The sequence below is a fragment of the Phascolarctos cinereus genome, unplaced genomic scaffold, assembly GCF_003287225.1.
Source record: "Phascolarctos cinereus isolate Bilbo 61053 unplaced genomic scaffold, phaCin_HiC Scaffold_2;HRSCAF=192, whole genome shotgun sequence".
Lineage (NCBI taxonomy): Eukaryota > Metazoa > Chordata > Mammalia > Diprotodontia > Phascolarctidae > Phascolarctos > Phascolarctos cinereus.
Genome location: NW_027555625.1, coordinates 110381634 through 110407698, shown reverse-complemented (window position 1 = coordinate 110407698; position 26065 = coordinate 110381634). Strand labels below are relative to the sequence as shown.

General features: G+C 38.5%; 2 protein-coding genes across 2 annotated transcripts in view; both read right to left on the bottom strand.

Annotated features, from left to right (window-relative positions):
• Positions 1–1854, bottom strand: part of SANBR (SANT and BTB domain regulator of CSR) — a 64772-nt gene extending 62918 nt beyond the window's left edge. Inside the window, 1 exon segment of the mRNA XM_020985496.2 lies at positions 1754–1854. The gene's annotated coding sequence lies outside the window, so the exon portion shown is untranslated.
• Positions 1855–8415: 6561 nt separating this feature from the next.
• On the bottom strand, positions 8416–25914 carry PEX13 (peroxisomal biogenesis factor 13). The gene is made up of 4 exons (XM_020985504.2): positions 25692–25914; positions 21591–22285; positions 19310–19435; positions 8416–14922 (listed from the first exon to the last, which is right to left on the bottom strand). Exons 1-4 carry the CDS (start codon positions 25841–25843, stop codon positions 14624–14626), a joined length of 1272 nt encoding a protein of 423 aa, XP_020841163.1. The 5' UTR covers positions 25844–25914; the 3' UTR covers positions 8416–14623.
• Positions 25915–26065: the final 151 nt, after the last annotated feature.

Below are 26065 nucleotides of genomic sequence, written 5' to 3'. Positions count from 1 at the left end.
TCCCACTTTTAAAGAGCTTACATTCTAAGCAGGAGACAAGTATATGCATAAATATATAAAGTAAATCTATAGAGAACATGTACAATAAGTGCATGGTAGTTTAGCAAAAAGTAGTTTTTGAGAGGGAGAGCACTAGCAATTGAGGGGATGAGGAAAGGTTCATGTAGAATGCAAACTAGTGTTATAACTATTTAATGGTCTTGCATATATAGTGCATAATTAAATTTAAAAAAATTATATTACCTTTGGGTATTTGGAAACAAACAAGGCAATCTCAAAATGAAAGTCAACACCACACTTATACTGCCTTGGCTATATAGCTTCATCTTTCCAAGAATACAACTGCTTTCCCACTTAGCTCTAAGGATAGATACAAGGGCTTTGATGTGATACACTCGTAAGTAGTCCAGAAGCCTCAAAAACTAGGGTTATTTTCAATTCCTAATGCAGGTTTAAGGATCTCTGAGAACCTCAACCAAAATTCATTTAGGTTGCTGGTGATTCACTAGGGCAGAAAAGACCCTTTGGAACTAACTCAGCAAAAACCAAATGGACACTTTTGCTAAAGGGGGTGAAGGGATGTGTGAGAGGGAGATGAATGTAGAAATTGGAATTTGACTGCATACTCTTAAGTAAGATCAGTGTCCCACTGTCAGGCTTAAAAGATTTCAAAGATGGGGCTGGACCTCTGACTTAACTGGTATAGTGAACCTAAAATTTACAGTCTTACACATTTGTCTAAAGTGCTATGAGGTTAATTTGCCCAGGATGACGAAGTCTGTATGTGTGAGAGGGCTTGATCCACTATGCTGCTAATCTTGAAGAATTTCAAATGCACATTAAATAGTACCTTATGATCGGTCCTGCTTGCAAAGAAAACGAATAAATTGCACCTTCTATCTTCTTTTATCTTTCTCGATGACTTTTTTTAAATTTGAAAAACACTGCAATACACTCAAAGCTTTTAAAACATTAATAGTAATGAATTCTTACTGTTAGGAAAAAAATATTCAGAACTCATGGGATGATGAAAGAGTAACATGTTACTCTACATACGCATGTGGTTATAGGTAATACCGGCTTATGAATATTTTAATTAAACAGATGCTTACATTTTCTTTAAAGATCATACCGTGCATAGACAACCAACTCTGCTTCTTCTACAACTAAAGTAATATCCAACAACACCCTCTTTAGATGAGATGCCACGCTGTGTAACCCTGAATGAATAAGCCTCCCCCCCAAAAAAATCCAGCAGACGCTGGAACAGAATGAGACAGCTTAACTAAGGAGTCACTCGAAGATTTCGTGACCGACAGTCCCCGAGCGGTTCCGAGGCTCTAAGGGGTTTCGGTGAAATCCCAGGAGCAGGGCACGCTCTCGGCCAACAAGCCCCATGGGTGAGTGGGCAGCTCAGTCCCACCCGCGAGTGTCCAGCCCCTTGTCCTCCGTCCTCCTCCTGCAGAGGGCTCGTCTTTCTCCTCTGTCGGGGGCAGGGGCTGCTCCGGGAGGGAGGAGGTGTGGCAGGACGCGCACCAGCACCCCCACTACCTTTCCTCCCCGGAGGGAGGCAGAGTGCCCCTCCCTAGGGCGGGTACCCCGCTCGCCCGCGGCTCTGCCTCTCCTAACACTCCTCCAGCCCCCCCATCCCCCACGGGAGCCGCCCCGCGCCCCGGAGGGCATCACCCCCAGGGCCGAGGGCGGGGCCGGGGACAAAAGGGGCGGCCACCTCGGGGACGCCGGAGCCGGTTACCTCGGCCTCCTTCCGTCCGTCTGGAGCAGGAGGCGGCGAAGGGCGTCCCTCAGCCAGGGACTAGTGTCCTCAGGCAGGCCGCGAAGCCCGTCGCCCGGCGAGAAATACGGAGCCGAGCGCGGCGAAGGACCCGGATTCCTTGGCCCCGAGCGGGGTCGAGGGGCGGGAACCGGTCCGGAATGCGGAGATGCGCACGGCCCCGCCGCCGCCGGCTCTCTCGCTCACTCACCTGCCCAGGGCCGGCCCCGCCGCCGCCGCGCCTCCGTCACCTGCTGCAGCCGGGGCGCCCCGCACACGCGCCATGAAGCTCTCGGCCGCCCAGCCCGCAGCTCACAGTGCCCCGAGCCCAAAGCAGAAGCCGGCGGCCGGCCCCACTGGAAGACAGCGGAGCGAAGGTGGGACCGAGGAACTAGGCCGAACAGAGCCTCGCCAATCGCAGGCCAGAAGAGCAACAGACGGACCAATAGGCGAGGTGCTCCTCGGAGGGAGGGAGGGAGTGGGACGCGTCGGGGTCCATGCAGCTGCCTCGCCGTTCCCTTCCCCTGTTCCTTCCCTTCCCCTGTTCCTTCCCTCCCCCCCTTCCTCCTCCTCCTCCTCCACTCCTCCCCCCCTCTCCCTCCCGCTCCGGTCCACGCCCGGGCTTGTCGCAGTGCAGCGTCCCCCGCCCTCCCAGCGTCTCGTCTCCTAGCAACCAACTCCGGCAGGCTAGGGCTTGGGCAACTAGCTCCAGGCCCAGAAGAAAAGGGGAAGCAGTCTAGGGTTTAGAGATGAGAAACTGGGAATATAGAGAGGTAAAGTAGTCCAGAAGGTCAGATGATAAATTGGAATATATGTTGCTGTAGAAGTAATAACTGACTTTAATTATGCTTTAGGCAGTTAGGAAGTTCCCTTTGCCCCTCGAATCGATGGGCGCCGAGTTTTGTTATCTCTGACCAAAAGTACTTTCCTAACTACAGCATCTGTACAACCACCACCTGAGTTTGCTTAGTTCAAACTTGTTTTTGAAACTGCAGCGTCCAGCTCTAGCACAATGCCTGGCACATAGTAGTTTACTCAGTGGTCACTGAATTTGTTACAGTATGTGTGCCTGTGTATGTGGTGTTGAAGATAATCCTATGATCCATTTAAGAGGTCATTTATCTTAAGCACTGTCCTCTTCTGAATGATTTTTTTAAATGCATATTTTAAAGTGGAAGTGATAAAGAATCTCTGTAGTATCCTTCTAGCCTTAAAAACTCCTAATATTAATCTACCTTGTTACTAATATTTTCATATAAATTTAAATTATCAGATGGCTTTCTTCTCTAGCAGCAGGATCCTGAAAGAGTTTGAAAAAGGTAAACAACTGAGAGTTAAGGGGTCTGAGACAGAATAGTAACCGTGGTATGACACGAGGTACCTTGGGTAAAAGGAGCAGTCCTTTGCAGAACTGAGCAGTCTCCCAAGGTTCCTGCCTTTATAAAATGTACTGTGGTTATACAGAGCAGAAGTACTATATGGTTAGAGAGCCACAGAAATATCTCTTCTCAATGATTCTCAATATGTTGTGTCATTTCAGTTTTTTTATAGTGCTATAACTTTAAATATGGATCTCAAAAGACATCCAGTCTAACTCCCTAATGAGAAGATGAGGAAATTCTGAGCCAGGGAGGCTAAGAAACCTCTCCTGTGGTTTCCAATATCATCCAGTAAATAGATTGCTTCCATGGAAATATTCCTCTTCTTAAAGTTTGGAATTTTCAATTTTCTACCTGTGAATTCAATCTAGGTCCTGTTATCTTATGAAGTAAAGACATTACTCTAAGTTACTTACTATATCACATAAAAAGGGACAATGCCCTTAAGAAAATGTGCTGAACTAAACACTATGTGATAAAAATTTTGAAAATATACAAACTTTCTTTTTTTAATATAAATTTATTTATTTTTAGTTCTCAACATTCACTCCCACAAGTTTTTGAATTCCAAATTTTCACCCCATCTCTCCCCTCCCCCCACCCCAAGATGGCATGCATTCTGAATATCCCTTCCCCTAGTCTGTCCTCTCTTCTCTCTCTCTCCCCTTCTCTTATCCCCTTCCCCTTCTATTTTCCTGTAGGGCAGAATAGACTTCTGTACCCCATTTCCTGTATTTCTTATTTCCCAGTAGCATGTGAAAACTTTTTTTTAAACATATGTTTTTAAAACTTTAGGCTTCAAATTTTCTCTCTTCCTCCCTCCCCACCCACCCTCATTGAAAACACAAGTAACTCAATATAGGTTGTACATGTGCAGTTATGCAAAACACTTCCATAGTAGACATGTTGTGAAAAACTAACTCTATTTCCCTTAATCCTATCCTGCCCTCCCATTTATTCTATTCTTTCTTTTGACCCTGTCCCTCCTCAGAAGTATTTACTTCTGATTACCCCTTTCCCAATCTGCCCTCCTCTCTATCATCCCCCTGCTCTCTTGTCCCCTTCTCCCCCTATTTTCCTGTAGGGTAAGACAGATTTCCATACCCAATTGAATGTGTATGTTATTCCCTCCTTAAGCCAAATCCTATGAGAATAAGATTCACTCATTCCCTCTCACCTTCCCCCGTTTCCCCTCTACTGTAAGAGACTTTTCTTCTGTTTTTTTTTTGTGAGATAATTTACCCCATTCTACCTCTCCCTTTCTTCTTCTCCAAGTATAATCCTCTCTTTCCTTAATTTTATTCTCCAGATATGACCCCTTAATCTTCAACTCACCCTGTGCCCTCTATCTATCTATCTACATATACATACATATAATTTTTTTCCTCCAACTACCCTAATACTGACAAAGGTCTCATGAGTTATAAATATCATCTTTCCATGCAGGAATGTAAACAGTTCAATCTTAATAAGTCTCTTATGATTTCTCTTTCCTGTTTACCTCTTCATGTTCCACTTGAGTCCTGTATTTGAAAGTCAAATTTTCTATTCAGCTCTGGTCTTTTCATCAAGAATGCTTGAAAGTCCTCTATTTCACTGAATGACCATTTTTTCCCCTGAAGGATTATACTCAGTTTTGCTGGGTAGGTGATTCTTGGTTGTAATCCTATCTCCTTTGCCCTCCAGAATATTATATTCCATGCCCTGCGGTCCTTTAATGTAGAAGCTGCTAAATCTTGTGTTATCCTGATTGTGTTTCCACAGTACTTGAATTGTTTCCTTCTGGCAGCTTGTAATATTTTCTCCTTGACCTGGGAACTCTGGAATTTGGCTATAATATTCCTAGCAGTTTTCCTTTGGGATCTCTTTCAGGAGGAGATCTGTGGATTCTTTCAATTTCTATTTTGCCCTCTGGTTCTACTATATCAGGGCAGTTTTCCTTGATAATTTCTTGAAAGATGATGTCTAGGCTCTTTTTTTGATCATGGCTTTCAGATAGTCCAATAATTTTTAAATTCTCTCTCCTGGATCTATTTTCCAGGTCAGTTGTTTTTCCAATGAGATATTTCACATTGTTTTCTAATTTTTCATTCTTTTGGATTTGTTTCTACTGTGTCTTGATTTCTCATAAAGTCACTATCTTCCAATTGCTCTATTCTAATTTTTAAGGAAGTATTTTCTTCAGTAAGCTTTTGGACTTCCTTTTCCATTTGGCCAATTTTTGCTTTTTAGGGCATTTTCTCCTCATTGGCTTTTTGGACCTCTTTTGCCATTTGGGTTAGGCTATTTTTTAAGGTGTTATTTTCTTCAGTATTTTTTTGGGTCTCCTTTAGCAAGCTGTTGACTTGTTTTTCATGATTTTCTTGCATCACTCTCAGTTTTTCCTCTACTTCCCTTACTTGCTTCTCAAAATCCCTTTTGAGCTCTTCCAAGGCCTGGGACTGATTCATATTTTTCTTTGAGGCTTTGGATGTAGGAGCTTTGACTTTGTTGTCTTCTTCTGGTTGTATTTTTGATCTTCTTTTTCACCAAAGTAAGATCTATAGTCTGACTCTTTTTGCGCTGCTTGCTCATGATCCCAGCCAATTACTTGAGTTTTAAACTCTTTGTTAAGGTAAGAGTCTGCTTCCAATGTGGAAAATGTATTGTCCCAAGCTTCAGGGGTTTGTATAGCTGTTTTCAGAGATACTTGTAGGGACGTGTAAATTTTCAGTTCTTCCAAGGTAGTGTGATAAGGGTCAAGGTGTTTACTCCTTTCCTGGCCTGTGACCACAAGTATTCCTTTCTGTCCTGTAACTGTGAGGAAGGGTTCCTTTCCACAGCCACTACAAGCTCCACCATGCCAGCGCTCCTTCTCACCCCAGCACCTCCGCCCAGAACTGTGACCCAGATCCAAACATGGGCAAAGCAAGAGATTCCTGCCTCAGCACTGGCAAAGAGATCCCTGCAATCCTTCTCTGATCAGCCACTGGATTCCCCCTCAGTCTGTGGGCCGGGAAGCTCGGGAAGCAATTGCCCCCCCCCAGGGACACTCTTGGGGAATGGAGCTGAAACCCCGCCTTCCTCTCTCAGCACTGACAGAAACAGACTTTTCCCACTGACCTTCTAAGTTGTCTTTGGCATTTGTGGATTGAGGAGTCTGGAAACCGCCACAGCTGCCTGCAATTCAGTCCTCTGAGGCCTGCTCCAGGTTTGCTGAGGCCTGCACACCCACGCCGCCCTGCACTGCGCTCCCAGCCCGGTGCAATACACCTTTCTGGTCAATCATCCAGGTTTTCTTGGGCTGGAAATTTGTTTCACTCTGTCTTTTTGTGGGTTCTGCTGCTTCAGAATTTGTTTAGAGCCATTTTTTATGAGTATTTGGAAGGGTTTGGAGGAGAGCTCAAGCAAGTCACTGCTTTCACTCCGCCATCTTGGCTCCGCCCCCCCACAAACTTTCTTAAGAACCTCAGAATCTAACTTACAAAATAAATTGAGCTCTAGGCAATAGTATTTCTGCTTTATTAGCAGAGTGATAAAATGCATCGCAGGCAAAATGGGAAGGACTGGGGAGAAAGGACTTCCTATTTACAAATTCTGGATCTATCAGTCCCTAATATAAAAGAGTTTAATAGTTTTTCATTGTCGTCTGAAAATTACTTTATTAGCTAAACTAAAGGGATTATCATAAAGTGATTAAGTTCCCTTACTTTCACACAGCATTCTTGGGTCCCTCTTTGATCTTATTTCTTCCAGGCTTCTTTATTTCCTTTTTCATGGATGTCTGAGGTATTTTTGTTCCTTCAGTGTCTTAATTGCTGCATTAATCACACCTGATGCTGTCTGTAGTCCAGTACATTAGCTATCCTTTTCCCATGCTGTAACAAGAACCATGGCAACATTGCTACCAAGGCCAAACTCAGTATGCCAATAGCACCTGCCTTCAATCCACTTCGAAAGAAAAAAACAACCTAATTCGTATAGTGTTAAGAATTTTTCAAAGAAAGACAACTCTTCTTTGGAAGAAAAATGTTGATAGAGAAAGAAATTGATTTAATTTATTGGTTAGTTTTATTTTGGATTTTTGTGGTTGTTCAGTGGTTTTCAGTCTTGTCTGACTCTGTGACCCTATTTGGGGTTTTCTTGGCAAAGATAGTAGAGCGGTTTGCCATTTCCTTCTCCAGTTCCTTTTCCAGATGGGGAAACTGAGGCAAACTGGGTCAAGTGACTTGCCCAGGGTCACACAGCTAGTAAGTGTCGGAGAACAGATTTGCACTCAGGAAAGATGAGTCTTCTAGAATCCAAGTTCAGTGCTCCATCCACTGTGCCCACCTAGCTGCCTTATTCTGGATATTTAGCCTAAAATAACATAAACACAGCTTTTTTTCATGTCATTCACTGCCTGCTCAAATACTGTCAGTGGCTCCCTACTGCTAGTAGGGTAAATCTCAAATTCCTTAACCTGGTATTCAAGGTCTTTCATAATTCAGCGTTAATTTTATATGCACTGTAGTCCAATATGAATTCTTTACTCCAGCCAAGAAGTCAGTTCACTGTGCCCTCACAGTTTTGCTACTGCAGTATCTTCTGTGTGCCTGGAATCATCTTCCCTTTTCATTATTTAAATCAGACTTATCCTTTAGGGCCTCAATTAGGTCCTACTTCCCGTGTGAAACTTTCCTTAACCTTTCTGACTTGGTGATTCTCCCTCCCAATTTCAAGAACACTCATTGCCCTTTCTGAAGCTGCTATGATGGCCCAGAACAGAGATCCTACAGTGGGGCAGGTGAGTATAAATCATTCTATGTGAACTTGTTCACTGTCACAAGAGACTCCAATGTTAAGAATCCAATTGGTATCCTGGTATGTTAATAGGCCAACTGCTTAGCATGCATCTCAGTTCTCCATGGAAGTGGTGGTGTCTAATTTCATGTACTTATATTTTGCCTACAAACCTAACAACCCCCTAGCCCCCAAGCCTCTTTTGCAACATACTTTTCTTCACCTTATACTCTCAATCCTTATTATGCCCAAATAAGAAGATAGCACACTTGCACTTTATCCACCAAGATTCATGTCCTTCTGTTCTATCAGCATATCTTTTATATTCCCACAGAGCTCTGATATATATTTTATCCTTTATAAGTAGCTTCCCTAAAGAAATTTCATTCCTATACACAGTAACATCTTCAGCAAAGACTCTTGGTGATAAATATTGAAAAGAGAACTAAAATCATCTACCCTTCAGAAAGTTGGTTGCTACAAACTATGAAAATCTACAGACCATTTAATTAAATGATTTCAACATGGTTTATTATTAAAGTACAATAAGCAAGATCCTAGTTAATGCATTTTCTTCAAATTAAACTATTTACAATCTCTAGCCCCCAGCAAAGAAAATTTAGTGTATTTTGAAACTTAAAACATATTGACTACATGGTTTGAAAAGTAAAGTGTGGTCATTAACACTAAGAATTTAACTTCAGTTGGTCTTTAAAAGTTGCCTTTGTTTTCCACATGTAAGTAAAAAGGTCAACTAGACTAACTACAGTAAAATCCTATTTATTGAGAACATTTGGAAAACTGGATAGTCTGGCTAATTAGTTTGGTTAACAAAATAACTACATATTACCATACATGAATTATCAATTTATTAAAAATAATGCATTAGAACACAAAATGCATTAAACTATTCTGACCATCTTAATACTTCAGAAAGCACTTGTTCTGCCTTAAAATAGCATTATAAATACCAATTATAACAGCACAGCACTACAAATATAAAAGTTATAGAAGAGTAGGCTGATCGTATACTGACTCTGGAAGTTGTCTTTTTAATTTTTTAAAAGAATAAATTCCAAATATTGCATTGTCTTGTAAAAGTAGGTTACAGGAAAAAAATCAGTTACTTCAAATTCCTTAGTTGATCAGTAACTTTCAGGTCTAAAGAAAGTGAAGTAGGTTGTCAGTAGACATATATGAAACTTGAGAAAGCAAAAAAAATTCAAAATAGTAAAAGGGCTAGATACTACACAGTTTTTTAAAAATTAAAAAATCTCATATAATTATCTACTTGAAAATCTTTGGAACAATTCATCTTTCAGATATGTGGAAATGTTTAGATGAGCCTTTTCTCTAAATGATGGCATGGAGGGGAGGGAGTGGTCCAACTCTATCACTCCAAAACCTCCTTTACAACTTTATAGAATCACAGAACTTACTGTTGGCTAGAACAGCTAAATCTGGATAACAATAGGTTAAAGGATTCAAGAACATAACATCTTTACTGTGTACTTTCTACTCAGCTCTGATAATTTAGAATGGGGAGGAGGGAGGGGACAGACTTCAAGCAAGCATCTGGTTATCCATGATGCAAACAATTAAGTGCATAAAGCATTTTATTTTGCTTTTTAATGGATTACCAAAGTATTTATTAATATCTATTTGTATACCAGAACATCCAGTAAAACATGATAGAAGAGTGAAAAGCTAATAGTGCACCATTTAAATTGGACTAGGAAAATAAAACATACTGTTAACATAATGTAAATTACCAAATTTAACACTGTATTAATGTCACATTTACAATTAACATCAGTATATTCACAATGAAGGCCATATGCTATTTTTTTTTCCTTTATGGAGTACCTACCTCTTTGCATCAAGGGGAACACTACAAAAAGATAATGGTGCAAGGTGATCCCTTTTATAATCTCTAAAGGAAAATGGCATTCTTAGTAATTGTCAGTAAGACTACAGGGGTGAACATTTAGTAAAATATTAAAATGGGGATTAAAATACAGATCAGATACCAGAAGAGATAATTATTTGAGTTTAGATTTTTTTTTTTTGCCTAACCAAATGGCTTGTGCAAAGGGGCTAAAAGATTGAGGGATTTGACAGTACAAAGAGAAACTATGAATGGCAAAAATCTCAGTCCAGGGTCATTTACAGAAGCAAAGATGTAATGTGAATAAATTGAAGAGCTTGAACTGAAGAATTCATGAGTCAATTTATGTTGGGTATTGTTGAGACACAAGAGAGTCATAAAAAGATGGTACATAGAACACACTGCCTGAGAGAGAGAAAAAAAATTGCTTACTTCTAAAGAAGAGCTTAATTTTTCAATTATGTATCCCTAAAATGCTTATTGATGTCCCAGTCCAAGAATTTCAAATTTAAACTAGTTTGTATGTAGAGCTGTGAAGGCTCCCAAAATTTAAAAAAATCTCTCAGTTCTCAGAACGTGATACATTTCTGAACTAGCCAGGTTATATACGATATGTTTCTATGTTCCTTAACTAACAATGTCTTTAGGTAAAAAAAGTCCTAACAAATAAGTATTATGCATGTTTCAATTTTTCCCTTCAAATTTTGAGTCCTTTTCCTCTTGGCATATATCTCTCTCAGTCTCCTTTGCCCCCAAAGAAAATCCCCCCATGGCTTCAAAAATTCTTAAAGTTTTACATTTCTCTTCACACAGTCAAATTTTTCTTCCAAGAGGCATTAGAGTACAGATACAGTACTTGTAAGATTCCTATGAACACATTTCCCTTAAGATACATGTTACCATAATGTAACTTCCCATTCATTCTAATTGAATGCCATTAAACTAAATCTTTGAGATTTACTTGTTTTACAAAAAAAGAACCCTGATTTATTCAATTATAGTAACTGAATACAATAAAATTTAAAAATAAATAAGTGGTTGAATAAAATTTTTCTAGTGAGGTTAAAAAAAGACTGTATATGTTTCTAATTAATGAGACAAGGAAAGAATATTAAGAAACTGAAAAAAATATGCAGAATTGGAAAAAATTGCTTTTAGTATATGTACATTCCATGATTTAACCATCTGAAAAATGGATCAATTCACCCTTCTGTTTTAGATAAATCAGCACGAGAGAACTTTTTGGGAAGAAAGAAAAGCTAAATTTAATTTCACTTTTCTGGATGAACATAAAAATCTCATCATAGTTTCTATAATAAATTGCTGTATTATTTGGCAGATGTATTTTTTGTTTTATTTTGTGCAGAATTATATGTAATTATTATATATATCATGTATAACTATGTCATAATTGATAAAACAATTAAGTTTTCAAGGGTAAAAAAGTATTCTACACATACAAGATTACTGCTACCAATGGCTACATTTCAGCTCTGTCGCAGAGGTTCTTAATCCTTCTTATGTCATGGACTGCTATGAGTCTGGTAACGTCTATGGATCCCTTCTTCTAAGAATGTTTGCTGCCTACATTCAAAATTGAAGAAAATGCTATTTCTTTAGAGATTCGGGAGAAAAAAGATGAATTCTCTTCCCTCCCTCCCAAGTTAAAGGACCCTCTGAAATCTATCCACAAACCACAGTGGGGTTCATGGACCCCAGGTTAAGAACTTTTGCTGTATATGTATCTTTATGAAAAAATGTTAAATTACATAATTTATACTGTCTTCTCTATCCTCTTCCATTCTCCTGGACTAATATTTACGTATATAGCATTCTAACAAACATACTGCTGGCTGCCAAAATCATGGCTGTATTGTCTCCATCCCAGTATTTGTTATATGATGCTTTTCAAATAATTTTCATAAATACACAATCACATTTGATCCTCACAACAGCCCTGTGAGGTAGGTAGGGCACCTATTTCTTCCTTTTTTGCAGCTGAGACAAATGGTTATGTGACTTGCCCAAGGACACATCAATAATTAGTGATGGCGCTAGGTCCAGGTCTTCAGATTCACTGTCTTAGCTTCTTTATACCAGTTATACAGCATTTAATATAACTTTTATAACAACATAAAACTATTTTTATTGGGAGCTATTTAAATACAGAAGAAATTGAACATATAAATGGGTTGGAAATAGTCTGATATGAATAACATGAGAAAATTAACTTTAAAAAAAAACAACAAAAAAAACCCTATAAACACTTCTCAATACCTTCTGGATTAAGAAACAGAATATCAGGTCACCTGCAGAAAATATCAGTGAAATTTAATTTATTTTTATTTATACAGTACATGTGATTTCACAATCATTTAAAAATAAAATATATTTTAACTGTATCCATTTTCTCTGTCTTTTTTTCATTAAGAAAACAAAAGACAAAGTATAGTTTTATTCAGGTTAATGTATAGTTATGACACAGTGATAGACTAAATCAGATACCTAAAAATTAAAACATTAAATGACTAACTACAATAGCTTTACTTTGTTTTCTTTAAGCTGATAGGTCAAAGAATACAATCAGAAAAACTGAGAATGCTAAATGTCTGCTTATTGATAATGTGAGGATATTAACTTGAAAATGTTTTGCTTAATAGTTTCTTTAAAATGTCCATTCCTTAATTAAATAATTGATGAAGCAAAAAAACTGGGGACCTGAACAGCAAACAAATTTAGCCCTACTTGAAAATTATATTGTAAAAGTCATGATAACAGAAATTTCAAAGACTTTCTTTGCTTACTCAAAATTCTTAATTCCCTTCCTGGTTTTCCAGTAAAATAGGGATTCGCACACATACATACACTCACTAGTCAGGTAATTTATATAGCAACCTACCATACTAAAAACATCAAGGACATAAGAACGACCTCAATGAAAGATGAAGCTATATTTATCCACCTTTTTACTTTATCCTCTGTTATTCCTTCTTCATTCTTAATAGCAACCACAATCCCTAGCCTAGGAACTAAATAAATACTTCCCATCAAATTTAATGAGGCCACCACCAAGTTTCAGGGCTTTTTTACTTCCATTGTACTCCCATTCAATTTGGCTGTTCCAACATCAAATTAAATAACTAATCTGCTTTAGAAATTTTGGTATGAGATTTAGATTCCATGAACTGGATCCCAGCAATTACATCTAAGAATAACCACAAAAATCAGAAAAAGCGAATAATGATAAATAATATTTAAAGATTTGTTATATACCTTGGCTGAATCTCTAAGCAACATATTTAGGAAGTTTATTTTCTCTACACCTTTTTAGCTCTCTCATACATTTTAAAATTCTAAGATGTTCCATTTTCCTGTTCAGATAGGAGTACTAATTTAAATGATGTCTATTTTAAAAAACAAATTTCAGAGATATCCTTTAGTAAGTTTCATTTAGGCTACTCATGTTGTAGAGTCTGTTCTAAAATTGCTCATTTAGTGAACATAAAGTTCAACAGAAGAAATGTAAAAGCATACTAATTCATAATTCTATCAAATAATTCAGTTTTAGACATCATCTTAAAGTACTTTACTATTTTGAGCTTAATGTTAAAATTACTTTGTAGCAATCACTGTCATATATGATCATGGTTTACAGGAATCTCCAGATTTTGCTATAAGATATTTAAGCACCCTGAAATTTAGTTGCATTTGAAATCATTATTTAAACAAAGACTCAAATCAAGTAGGTTACTTAACTGAATGGCAATATAGTATTTTGTGATCTGCTTTGCTTTGTTAGTTACAAATCCTAAATCTAAAGGAAATAACCTGTATCATTTTTAATATCTTTGTAGGACTATCTGCACGCGAAATTTTAAAAAGTAATCATACTAAGATATAAACAGGGTTTAAATGAGAAAGTTAAATATCACCACTGCTAGAACTGGGTAAATCATTTTACTCAGCCTCAAAGAGCTTGTATGTTCAGGTTTTTTTTTGGGAAAAGTACCTCTACTGCACTCTCTCTTTTCATAAAAGTAGCCATATTTTTAAGGGCTCAAAAGATGTAGGACTCTCAGCACAAAGAAATGGAGACATTCTGGAGTTAAAAAAAAAAAAAGATCACAACTACCTAGGGAAGATTTTGGTGCTGCATACAGTCTTTAAATCATTCTAGGAAGTAGTTTTATTCCCAATGCTTTTAGTGAACTTTTCAAGATATTAAAAAAAGGATGAATATGAAATTATTCTGAAAAGGTGGAAAAATATAATCAAAAGCAAATGATGCAGAACTGGGCTGCAATAAAGGTCATATAATTCTTATTATCCAGGAGTTCTTACTTAAAGGACAAATCTCTGGCTACCTGCCCTTAACCCACTTTGGGTAGTTAAATTCCTTAAAAACTACCAATAACTCTTTTTTTTTAAGTTGGTTCTTACTTTTTTATATATTATCTCCTACTTTCTGAGCATTCTCAGACAATCTGTTTAGAAGTCTTAAAAAATCAGAGTTCTACATTCCAATAAACAATACATTCTATAGCTCATCAAAGTAACTCTTTCAATAAACAATGGGGCATTTGATGAGAAACAGGAAGTCTTAATCCAGGACTAAGAAAACCTCCTGCTCCAATAACTTGTAGAAAGCAACCAGGTTACGTTCTGAACCAGCTTACTAAAGTACACCTTAAATATTTTTCTAGCAGCAAAAACATCTATGATAGCCAAAACACGTTTGCATTAGATTGTGGGCTATTTCTTTCAAAGAAATATCAAAATCATATTTTTTGAAAACAGTTCAATTGTAAGTAAACATGAAGGATATCAAAGATCTTGTTTATCTCCACTTTTGCCAGTGGATTCAGATGTAACTGGAACCTTATTATTTTCAACAAAAACAGATTCAAAGGCTGCTTCCTGCTCCTCCAATGTGTCAGCAGCAGTGGTTCCACTAATTAGGGCTGAGTTGGTAAAAGCTCGTTGCTGCTCTGTAATCTTATTCAATTCCACTGTTTTCCTACCTCTTCTTTTACCAAGAATTTTGACATAATTAGCTGGCACAAGTCCTGTTGTTTGGCCATCAAGGCTAGCAAGAAGCCAGCCACGAACTTTGGGCTGTTGTTCTGATGGAAGGAAAAAAAGTTTTTCAATTATAAAATACTCCGGCAGTACACGACAGAATAGACATTAAAACACAGTAAGTAAAATATAAAACAAAAACAAAATATTAGGTAAAATTCAAATTTCAAAAAGTGTCCTTAATGGTCTCTTATTTGCATAAGAGATTCAATTATAATCCAAAAAATGTATCAGGAAACGGATTCCTCCAAATATACAAAATAATGTCCACTGAATGCTTAAACTTTTCTACATTTCAAACTCACAAAACCAAAGACAAGGATTACTAAATTTATTTTCAATTTCCTTACCTTTCCTGTTAATAGGAAAAATAACATATATTTACTAAAACATAGCTTGGAAAATGATACATTAAGTGGTATAATTCCCCTTTGTCCTCTTGGTGTAAGCTATAAAGAAGATCATTCCATTTCATCTGTGATGAGAAACATGCTAACATATTGCTATGAAATTTTCAAAGGAATGAATATTGGGTTAAATCCATAATGAAAAAAATTTTTTTAAAGTACTCAGATTTCTAGACAAAAGTTCAAAAAGTCAAAGACAATTTACGAAAGAAAGTTTTAAGTATTCAGTTTTGAAAGATTTATTTTTGCATTTTAAAGCTGTCATGTTAGTATACCTAGTTATACATAGCATCTTAACACAACTGCTAAATCTGTTCAGTTATCTTTGAACAATGTAACATAGACAGATATAGGTCATCACAGAAGACAAAAGATTTCCTTATTCTGGAAAAGAATTATTCAAAGAGAACAAAGGAGAAAATTTAAGTGAACCAGTCCTTGGAAACAGGTTTAAAATCTAAAATTTTCAACACATTTAGTTATTCGTTTACACCTCTTACTTGATAGAGGGAGAAAGCAGAAGAATCAAACAAAAATGTTAGAAGCCACTGCTATATACAAGAGGAGCTATTCATCAATTGAGGGAGTGTCCACACCAGGGAGGGTGAAAGGAATAAGCATTTATTATGTGTCTACTATGTGCCAACTCCTACTGGATTTTTTTTTCCGGCTAACTTACTTGAATGTCACAACAACCCTACGGGGTAGGTCCTATTATTATTTCCATTTTCCAGTTGAGGAAACGAAGACAGACAGAAACTGTGACTTGCCCAGGATCACACAGGTAGTAAGTACCTGAGGCCATATTTGAACTCAGATCTTGCTGACTTTAGGCCCAGTGCTCTATCCACTACACCACCTATCACTGTTGAAAAAGTCTAGACTGAAAGTAAAATAAAAAAATTTTCTATTCATACCTAATTATCTGGTGTCATAAAGAAAAAGTTAAGTGCTACATTTTACCTACTGTTTAAGTATATAGTGCTTAAAGGAAGAACTTAATAAGTTACATAGTTCAAACTTATAAAAGCCTATACACCTCATTTATCTAGCCTACTCCACTAGCACCAAAAATCTTTTAAACCATTTTTGATAGATATGTTTCTAAAATATATCATGTCCTTCTTTACATTCTTAAATAGTATGTGGAACATAACACTCGACTTTTCCTGGATCATTCTAGATAATTTCAATCAATTTTTGAAGGGAGGGTCCAGATTTGACACTGAATTGAATTAGGGAATCCTTGGTTTGGAAACTCAATCCACCAAAGCAAATAGGCAACTCCTCTGTAATTTTAAATTTTAAGAATGCTGCCTGGGGTACCGACAGGTCAAATGACTTACCTCTATTAGCTAATGTCACATAGCTAGCATATATAAAAGGTAGAACTAGAATCCACCTCCTTCCTCCCTCAATACCCATCTTCTACTCCCAACAGGTTATCTTCATCAATACTGTATTATAAGATAGAGAAATAATCAGGGGACTACTATGGTATAGAAGACTATTTGTATCAATAAATGGCTTTATAATGCTAACTATATCTTTAGAAGCTACTTATAATTTTGGTCTTTTCCTTACTGTTGGATTGCCAGCTATCCTTCTTGTCAAGTGGAAAAAATATACACCTATGAAGCAGGAGACAGAGTTCTAGCCCCAGTTATGACACTAAGTAACAGTGTGACTTTGGAAATATCACTGGCCCTCTTTGGGCCTCAGTTTCTTCATTTGTAAAATGAGTTAGACTATGGAAAGGGGAAGGGAATAAGTGACTACTATATGCCAGGCACTGTGCTAAGCACTTTACAAGTATTACCTCATTTGATCCTTACAACCCTGAATGGTAGGTATTCTTCATTATTGTTATAGGTGAGGAAACTGGGGCAAACAGAGTTGAAGTGACTTGCCCAGGGTCACACAGCTAATGTATGATTTGACCTCAGATTTTCCTGATTCAGTCCTGAAGTGGGAGGGAAGAAGGGGACACCTCAGACTAGATGATCTGAGTGATTGAAGTTTACTTCCATCTTCAATATTCAGTGCCTAAATGGCAGTGAAACAAGAGAAAAAGGTGGGGTAAAACAACTGTCTTCCATGACTCTTCCTTTTCAGACTCTCCTCTTCCCACTCTCAATTGCTGGACAAATGCCCATTTATGTGGAAAGAGATGTCATTTCCTTTGAGGAAAGACAACAAATGGTGAGCTTGGGGATAAACCAAGGATTGAAGTAGCAATCATTTACTTTAGGGAGATGACTAGACTCAGTGGATCACCTGGGTTTTTTTTGCAGAGTATATAGGGTAGGGAGAAAAGAGGGCAGCAGTAAAGGGAGAGAATGGAAAGGAGATCTCCTTCCCTCATGCCAGTTCAGGCCTTATTCCGGACCAGCCCAAGTATAAAGTGACAATCAGGAAGTGCCAGTGAGGGAAGAAGGGAGGAAAAAAGAAGGGGCAAAGGAGAGCTTCTGTGACTACCCAATATAGGGGCCATTCTAGGGCAGGTCCTGTAAGTGCGTCATATTTAGGTCAGAGACATTTCTCCACTGCTGTTTTGTTCTACCATTTATCTGATTTTTATATGTTAATACTGCCTTACCTTTAGTCTCTTACCTCATTTCATGTAGGTGGCTGTAATATTAAATCTTAAAAATCACTGTATTTGCACAGCACCTGTTTTCTTGAAGAGCTCACTAGACAAATTCTAAAGGAGTTATTTTACTATGTATTTCACTGGAAGAAAAATACTATATAATCTAATAATAACATAAATAAACAAGTCAATCAAAAGAATTATGTGGTATCTCCAACTAAAGATGTCTTCATTTGAAGGACTGGCTTCAAGATCCAGCAAGTTCTAACCAGTTTAACTAGGTCAAACTTTTCAATCATTCACATAACAAATCAACATGTTGTTGCTGTTGTTCAGTCATGCCCGACTCTTTGTTTTCTGATTTGGGGTTTTCTTGGCAAAGATAATGGAGTAGTTTGCCATTTCCTTCTCCAGCTCATTTTACAGATGAGCAAACTGAGGCAAACAGTGGTAAGTGACTTGCCCAGGGTCACGCAGTTAATAAATGTCTGAGGCTGGATTTGAACTCAGGTCTTCCTGACTGGAGGACTGGCACTCTATCCACTGTACCACCTAGCTGCCCTAAAAAAAAATCAACGTATTCAACAGTAAGACTGTTATTACAATGTAGTTAATACAATGTATTTAAAGTTCAGGTAAAAATTGCCCCAAACCATTAAAGAGTCAGTGTTTTCATTAAGAAGACCACAGACATTTTAAGATGATTAATACAAAAATTATGATCTCAATGTTGCTATCCAAATTGAGTCTCCACAAAAAATTCCTATTGCTCTGACTAGACAGGAATAAAGATAAAAATAATTTTATCTGAAGTCATTAAAACAGCAATTTAAAAAAAAGTTCAACATAAATTCTAGTTAGTTTGCTAAGTCACTGGAAATTGGTTAAAAAGAATACTCAAAATATTGATAAATGACTTGCTGAAATTTGGCATTGCTCCTGGTTTATGAGCACACAGATTTTCTGGCAAAAATTCAATACCATTACCAAATAAAAGCAAAATATTACTTCGAGGAAGAGTGGTAGTGATCCCATATTCCCAGTACAGAGACTTGGATAAAAGCAGATAATTCCCTGGTAATTTATTAGATTATACAAGCATTATTCTTCAAAGAAGTGATTCACTTCCAGTTTGGAATTCACATATTTTGAGTTCTTCTAAAAGAGGCACTATATAAACACAAAATGTTTCCTTTTTTGTTTTTATTATTATTGTTGGACAAAATCCTGATGCTGTATTTCTCTCCTGAAGGTTTTAAGGCTTTAAATTAATATGAGTCACAACTGTAACTAATTAATAATTAACATGGTATCCTGAATCCTCAGTGGCAATTAGGAGCACTTTATTTACAAACAAAAAATTTCACAGACAAAACACAGACGTTACACATTATATATCACCAATACTCTTAAAATATTGAAGCATATTACCTTTGGGTGCCAAGTTTAGCATATCACCAGCCCGGAAAGAAATTTCTTCTTCAGAAACAGCAGAAAAATCATATTCTGCTCTGGCTACAACATGGTCATCCTCACCACTCGCCCAATTGGTGGTTGCTATATTCGAAATTATGAATTAGATGAAGTTAATAAAAAATGAAATATCAGCAGAAAAAGCCACACATTTCATTAGATGCAGTTTAAAAAATATATCTTATTCTTTAAGAAAACCAGAAAAAATGTATTCTGTACCATCAATATTGAATTCCTCTGAGTATACTTCAAACTTTTCCTACTGCTCAGCCCCCCATTCACCTTTTATTTTTTGGCATATGACTGTGACTCCTGCAGGGTTCACTGAAAATTGAAGTCAAACAATGTGAACTCTCAAATTTTCCTTCTCTTTACCTATGTATGTTTTTCTATCCCTCTCCTCCTCCTCCTTTTTAATCTCAAGGGAAGTAATTTCTTTTCTTAGGCTTACCCTTTTACTAGTAATTATTTTTGATCTCATCTATTCCAAACCCCTCTCCAAGACTCTGCCCCATCAATTTTCCCCTTTGACACTTACATCTTCAATTTTTCTTTAGGCTCCTTCCTTTTCCTACAAATACATCCTTCTCTTCTCTCTTCTCCCTGAGTAAGTTTATTTACACCAGAGATTTAGCTATGAACTTTAGGTAGATGACTCCAAAATCTACATGTCCAGCCCTAGTTGCACATTTCTGCTTACTGGATATCTCTCTTTTAATGTTCTGTTAGTACCTGAAACTTAAACCTACAACCAAAGCTATTATTCACCCCGACCCTGCCCTACTTAGCTCCTCCTCTTATTTTTTCTACTTCTAAAAATGGCACCACCATTATTTCAGTACCTGAGCTTAAAACCTTGGAAGTTTTTACTTCTTTCTTCTTCCTCATCCCACACACCTAAATAAGTCACTAAACCCTACTGATCCTCACTGCTGCAATTCAACAATTAAATAATGGACTATGCGCAACAAAGTAGTGTGAAATGTCTCTTCCATCAGACCCCTCCTATTTCCACCACACTGAATTAATTAATGCCTTTGATCTGGATTCTTGTACTAACCTTCTAACTGGTGTTCCTCCACTCTTTATCCCACAATTCATACTGTACACTTTTGCCAGATTAATCTACCTAAAGCATAACTTATATGTTATATCATTATGTTCAAAAATCTTCAACGACTTCCCGACTATCTGCAAAGTTTAAAATCGTTAGCTTGAGGAGAAAGTGTGGTGCATTTAAGTGGACTAGATGACCAGGATACTTGGGTTCAAATCCCACCTTCAACATTCACTAGCCTTGTGCCCATGGAAAAGTGACTTTGTCACTCAAAGACCATTTGCTCATCTATATGAGTACAGCATCTGTAATAATTACTTTTCAGGGATATTGTGAAGATCAAATGAGAAGTACATAAAGTACTTTGTAAACCTTAAAGCACTACATGTTAACGTATTAGCAAGTATTTAAATCCCTTCACATCTAGTCCTATTTCAGCCTCATCTCCATTATTCCCCAAAACATACCACTCAAAAGAGTTTCTGAAACACACTTGAAACTTTTACAGTTGCCTATTTATTTTAATCCTGATTTGTATGATGCAGGGAGCTCCTGGGTGAGGCAATTCCTTTTATCTACACAGATTGGCAACTCTTCTGCAACTTAAAGTCTTTGACACCATATAAGTAGGCAGGGACCCTGGGACTTAACCTTCAGAAATCTGATTCATTTTTCTGGAACTAGCTCAAACATTACTTCCTTTAAGCTTTCTCTGAAAAATTCTGTTGGAAGTGATCATTCCCTTCTTTGACTTCCTTTAGTACTTTGTACTATATGTATAGATAGCTCATCATCATATTCTGCCTTGTATTGTAGTTTCTTGTGTAGACTTTTCATCTCAATTACTAAATTACATGGTAGTTGAGAGGCAAGGACCATGTCATTTATTTTTTTTTAAATTCTGGATAATGTCAAGCAAAGTGCCCTTGTATCATGTAGGTTTGCAATGAATATTTGTTTACTTTAATCAGTGACTAAATTAACAAGTCTGTTTTCTGCTAATTATTGTTTTTCCAGTCAAAATATCCTTTACTCAAAATATATCTAAAGAAGGATCAAAAACAGATAAAATATACACAATCTGATGATATGCCCCATTCATTAAAAACTCAAGGTGACCATGTTACCTTATTCCTTGATAACAGAAATATGATTATTTGTAACCTTATAAATTTTCCTTACCTGTTACTTCCTCACTGTGGGTAGATAGCAGTTTCCAGATAAGGTAAGGACCCCCAAGGATAACAGCAAAGAACAAGAATATTGGCCAAGATTTTGCTGAGTTAGCTGCTCTGTCTTCTGGGCCAAGGCAAGCCACAGTACCTTCACTTTCTGCCCACAAATCCTCATTCTCAGAGCCTCTTCTTAAACCCATCATCTGCTGTAATCGTCTGTAGAGATACCGTATAGTCCTAACTAATGCAAAAGCTGAAAACACTTTTGTGAAATGTATTTTCAACCGGGAAAAATGATTGGCTACATCCAAAACAGCTCTAAAACTGTTATAGACAGCTGAAAAGGTGGCATCCATCATCATACTGACAGAAGCAAATGCATGCACAATACTTTCAATGGACTGAAATGCACCTCTGCTGCTTTCTTCAGCTTGCTGGACAAATCTGCTGGGAGGAAGATCATCCATACGGAACCGGTTATACCCCAACCCTCCATATCCATAACTGTAAGGATTGTAGCTTCCATAAAATGAATTTCCATATGCTCCATAACCAGAAGAAAAGGAAGTGTAAGCAGGTCTAAAAGTGTTCAGATTGCTGTTTCCTGTCTGCTGTGATGGCCTTGGAAGAATTGGTGGGGGTACTCTCGTAAGAGTTGGTTGCCCAGGCCTTGTCAATAAAGTAGGACCCAAATCAGCAGATCTAAAAAAAGAAAATTTCAGAGGTTCAGGATCCATATCCATATTACAGAGAAATAATCAAGCACTCAAAGTCAGTTCAGTGACTCAGCAATACCACTTCTAGGTTTATATCCCAAAGAGATCAAAAAAACAGGAAAAGGACCCACATGTACAAAAATATTTATAGCAGTTCTTTTTGTGGTGGCCAAGAATTGGAAATTGAGGAGATGCCCATCAACTGGTGAACGGCTGAACAAGCTGTGGTATATAAATGTAATGGAATACTATTGTGCTGTAAGAAATGATGAGCAGGCAGACTTCAGAAAAACCTGAAAAGACTTATATGAACTGATGCTGAGTGAAGTGAACCGAACCAGGAGAACACTGTACAGAGTAAGAGCCACACTGTGAGATGACTGACTTTGATAGACTTAGCTCTTCTCATCAATGCAAGGATCTAAGACAACTCCAAAAGACTCACGGATGGAAAAAGCTGTCCACATCCAGAGAAAGAATTATGGAATCTGAATGTAGATTTGCTCTCCTTTTCTTTTGTTGTTTTGATTCTTCTTTCTTGTGGTTCCTCCCATTCTTCTTTACATCATGACTAATGTGAAAATATGCTTAATATGAGCCTATATCAGATTACATACTGTCTTGGGGAGGAGGGAGGAGAAAATTTGAAACTCAAAATCTTATGGAAGTGAATGTTGAAAACAATAAATAAATAAATAAATAAATAAATTGTTTAATTAAAAAATTCAATTCAGTAGTTATTTATTAAGTTCCTAATATACACTTAAGTTGAGATACATATGATAAGGAATACAAAAATACATATACTAAATTATTTCAAGTTGTGTGGGTATTTTATTCATACCTTCATAGGTCTCTTTGAGTTCCTTTGTGCTATGTGCCTGTTAGTCAAATTTCCAGAACTTCCCCTTAAGACAGGCTAGCTTTGAAACAAGAGATACAGGCTATCATTGGGTTCCATACTCAGGAAATAGGGGTAAAAAAAAATTTCCTGCTCACCTCATAAGCTTGTGAAAATCAAATGAGATTCATTCATTCATTGAAACATTTATTTCATACTACTATGCATAGAGCCCTGTGTTAGGCACTAAAGGAGATACAAAGGTTACATAAAACAGTATCTGGTATCACAGCATGAAGGAACTTTGTAAATTGTAAAAAGTCAAACATAAGGTATGTAAATACTGTGAAGAATTGTTCCTGTCTTCTAATACTTGACAATTGCACTGGGGACACAAGATACAGGAAAAAAAATACAAGATGGCATATATAATTAAATACCAAGGTGAACAATATAAACAATTAATGCATAAGGAATTCTGAAAAATCTAATCATATCACTCCTCCCCTCAAAAGAAATTTAGGGTCTCCTTACTCACTACTCAGGAAAGGTCAAACTCTTTGTTAGGGAAAGTCCTGTATAATATGATGGTACTCTGTTGTTCCAGCCTTATCTCATATTCTAACTCTCTATATCCCCTAGAAGGTAGCTTAAACTCTACTCTCTACCCACCACATATCCTAGTGTTCTTTCCAGTCTCTGTTCCTATGCCTAGAACTCTTCCTCCCTCCCACTATAATGCACTTATGCATTTGTTGTGTAATATCCCTTCATCAGACTGTAAGGTCCATGAGCCTAGGGGCTGTGGCTTCTCTAAACATTGTATTTTTCCTGTGTCTAGCATAGTGCTCTGCCTACAGTAAGATGAATAAAATATAAGATAAAATATAAGATGAAAGAATAAAAGTAAAAGGAGAGAGACTATATGGCATCAAGTCTCTCTCTCCCTACTCTACTCACTTCATCCCTGTTATTGATAATCTCAGACTGTTGGACAAAGGGCTCCTACAAACCAATCTAAAAGCAACAAGAACTGTTTTAAGCACTGAGTTGAAACCCACAAGCAAATATAAATATGCTGCAAAAACAAAACACTGCATCACTAGAAACAAGAAATATAAAATTAAACATTTCCTATTTATGAATTATTATTAACAATGACCAATGTACCCCAAAGATGGGACTATTTATTATGTGAACAATCCCAAATCTTGTTTTCATGCACTTCAAAGCTTGCTGAACATATACAGATGCAATTTGGCAGGAACATATTCTAGTGTTGTTTTGTTCCCCCAGTGATTGAGCAAAATTTTATATTTTGTCTCCATCTCGGCACTGAATACAGAATAACCATCAGGAGGCTAGACTGGACACAGCAGAGGAGAATAAGTCTTAAAATGATTCTTCCAAAATCCAGACCCAAATATTAACGGAACTTGACAGGACAAGAACAACATCATTCCAATATACATTTATTAAATATCTAAAAAAAACCAAAACACCTTTTATTGAGGCCTCTATAGTTAAATGTTTTTACCATATACTCCGAGCCCCAGCCACTCTATTATTATCGAGTTAGTACTGGGAAAGTAATGCCCTCAAGGCTGTGAGTGAAAAGGAAATTCGGAGATACATTTTTATTGGAATACTCAGGATTCAGAAAAGAGGTTCTCCCTGCCCCCATACAAACCGTGTACGCACGCGCGCGCGCACACACACACTCTCTCACGCATACACTGTCTCTTTCTCCTCCATTCCCCCCCCCCATTAGAAACTCTTCAGCTCAGAGAGAGGTACAGACAGCTTGGATGTCCCCTGCCCTCCTCTCACACTCCCACTCCTCTAGTGCAGACCCTCATCACCTCAGACCTGAACTTAAAATAGCCTACTGGTGGGTCAACTTGCCTCAAGGCTCTTCCCACTTCAATCCACCCGCTATTTAGCCATTAAATTCCTTTTCCTGAAACTCACGTCAGATCGCGTCACCCCCTACTCAATAAGCTCCAGTGGCTTCCCATAGACCTCCACAGCAACAAAATGCTCAAAGCCCTTCTCAACCCAGACCCCGTCCCACTCTAACAATCCAGTGACACACAAATAAGGCACCCCGCCTCGGCTCTGGGCATTTCCTCCGGCTGTCCCCTGCCTGAAGCACTCTCCTTCCTCAGCTCTCACTACAGAGGAAGCCCTCCCCGACTCCTCCATGCCAGCGCTGCCCGTCTGCCGATCCCGTGTACAGCTGGTGTGTACACAGCTGTTTGCACGCCGCCTCCCCCGTGGGCAGGGGCTGCCTCTCCCCGGGTCCTCGGCGCCCGGCCCGGCCCCTGGCACGCACAGCAGGCGCATAACCAACGCCTGTCGGCCGGCTGAACGCCCAAGAACGCAGCTCGCCCAGAAGGGCTTGCCGGGACCCGACCCTCCAGCCCCGGCCTCGGATGCCCCGGTGCTGAGGGGGCGTGGGGGAGGGGACCGAACCCAACGATCGTAACCGCCGCTACCTCAGCCTCCTCAGCCCAGCCGGCAGCAGAAGCCAAGGAGCCCCCATACTTACTGGAAGGAGGGGCCGGGCCCGGGTCCTGTTCCGGCCCCCGGGATCCTCCGAGTTTCCCAAGGCTTCGGCGGCGGCGGCGGCTGAGACGCCATCTCCTGCGGCTCCGCTCGGCTCCCGCTCCGCTCGGCGGCGGCGGCTCCAGCCGGGGTCATCGGAGCGTCCCGCGCCAGCAGACCCGACGAGGAGAGCGACGAATCATCCACTACCGGGCGAGAGTTCGGCTTTCCACGAGCCGGGGCAAGGCCCTTGCTCGGCGGAGGATCTATTGGGTGACACGCGACCTCATTCTGTGGAACTCAACTCGGTTTCCCCTCTTTCCTTTCCTGGCTACCTGTGGAAGCTCCCAAGGGAGGGGAGGGGCTCATCGATGTTTT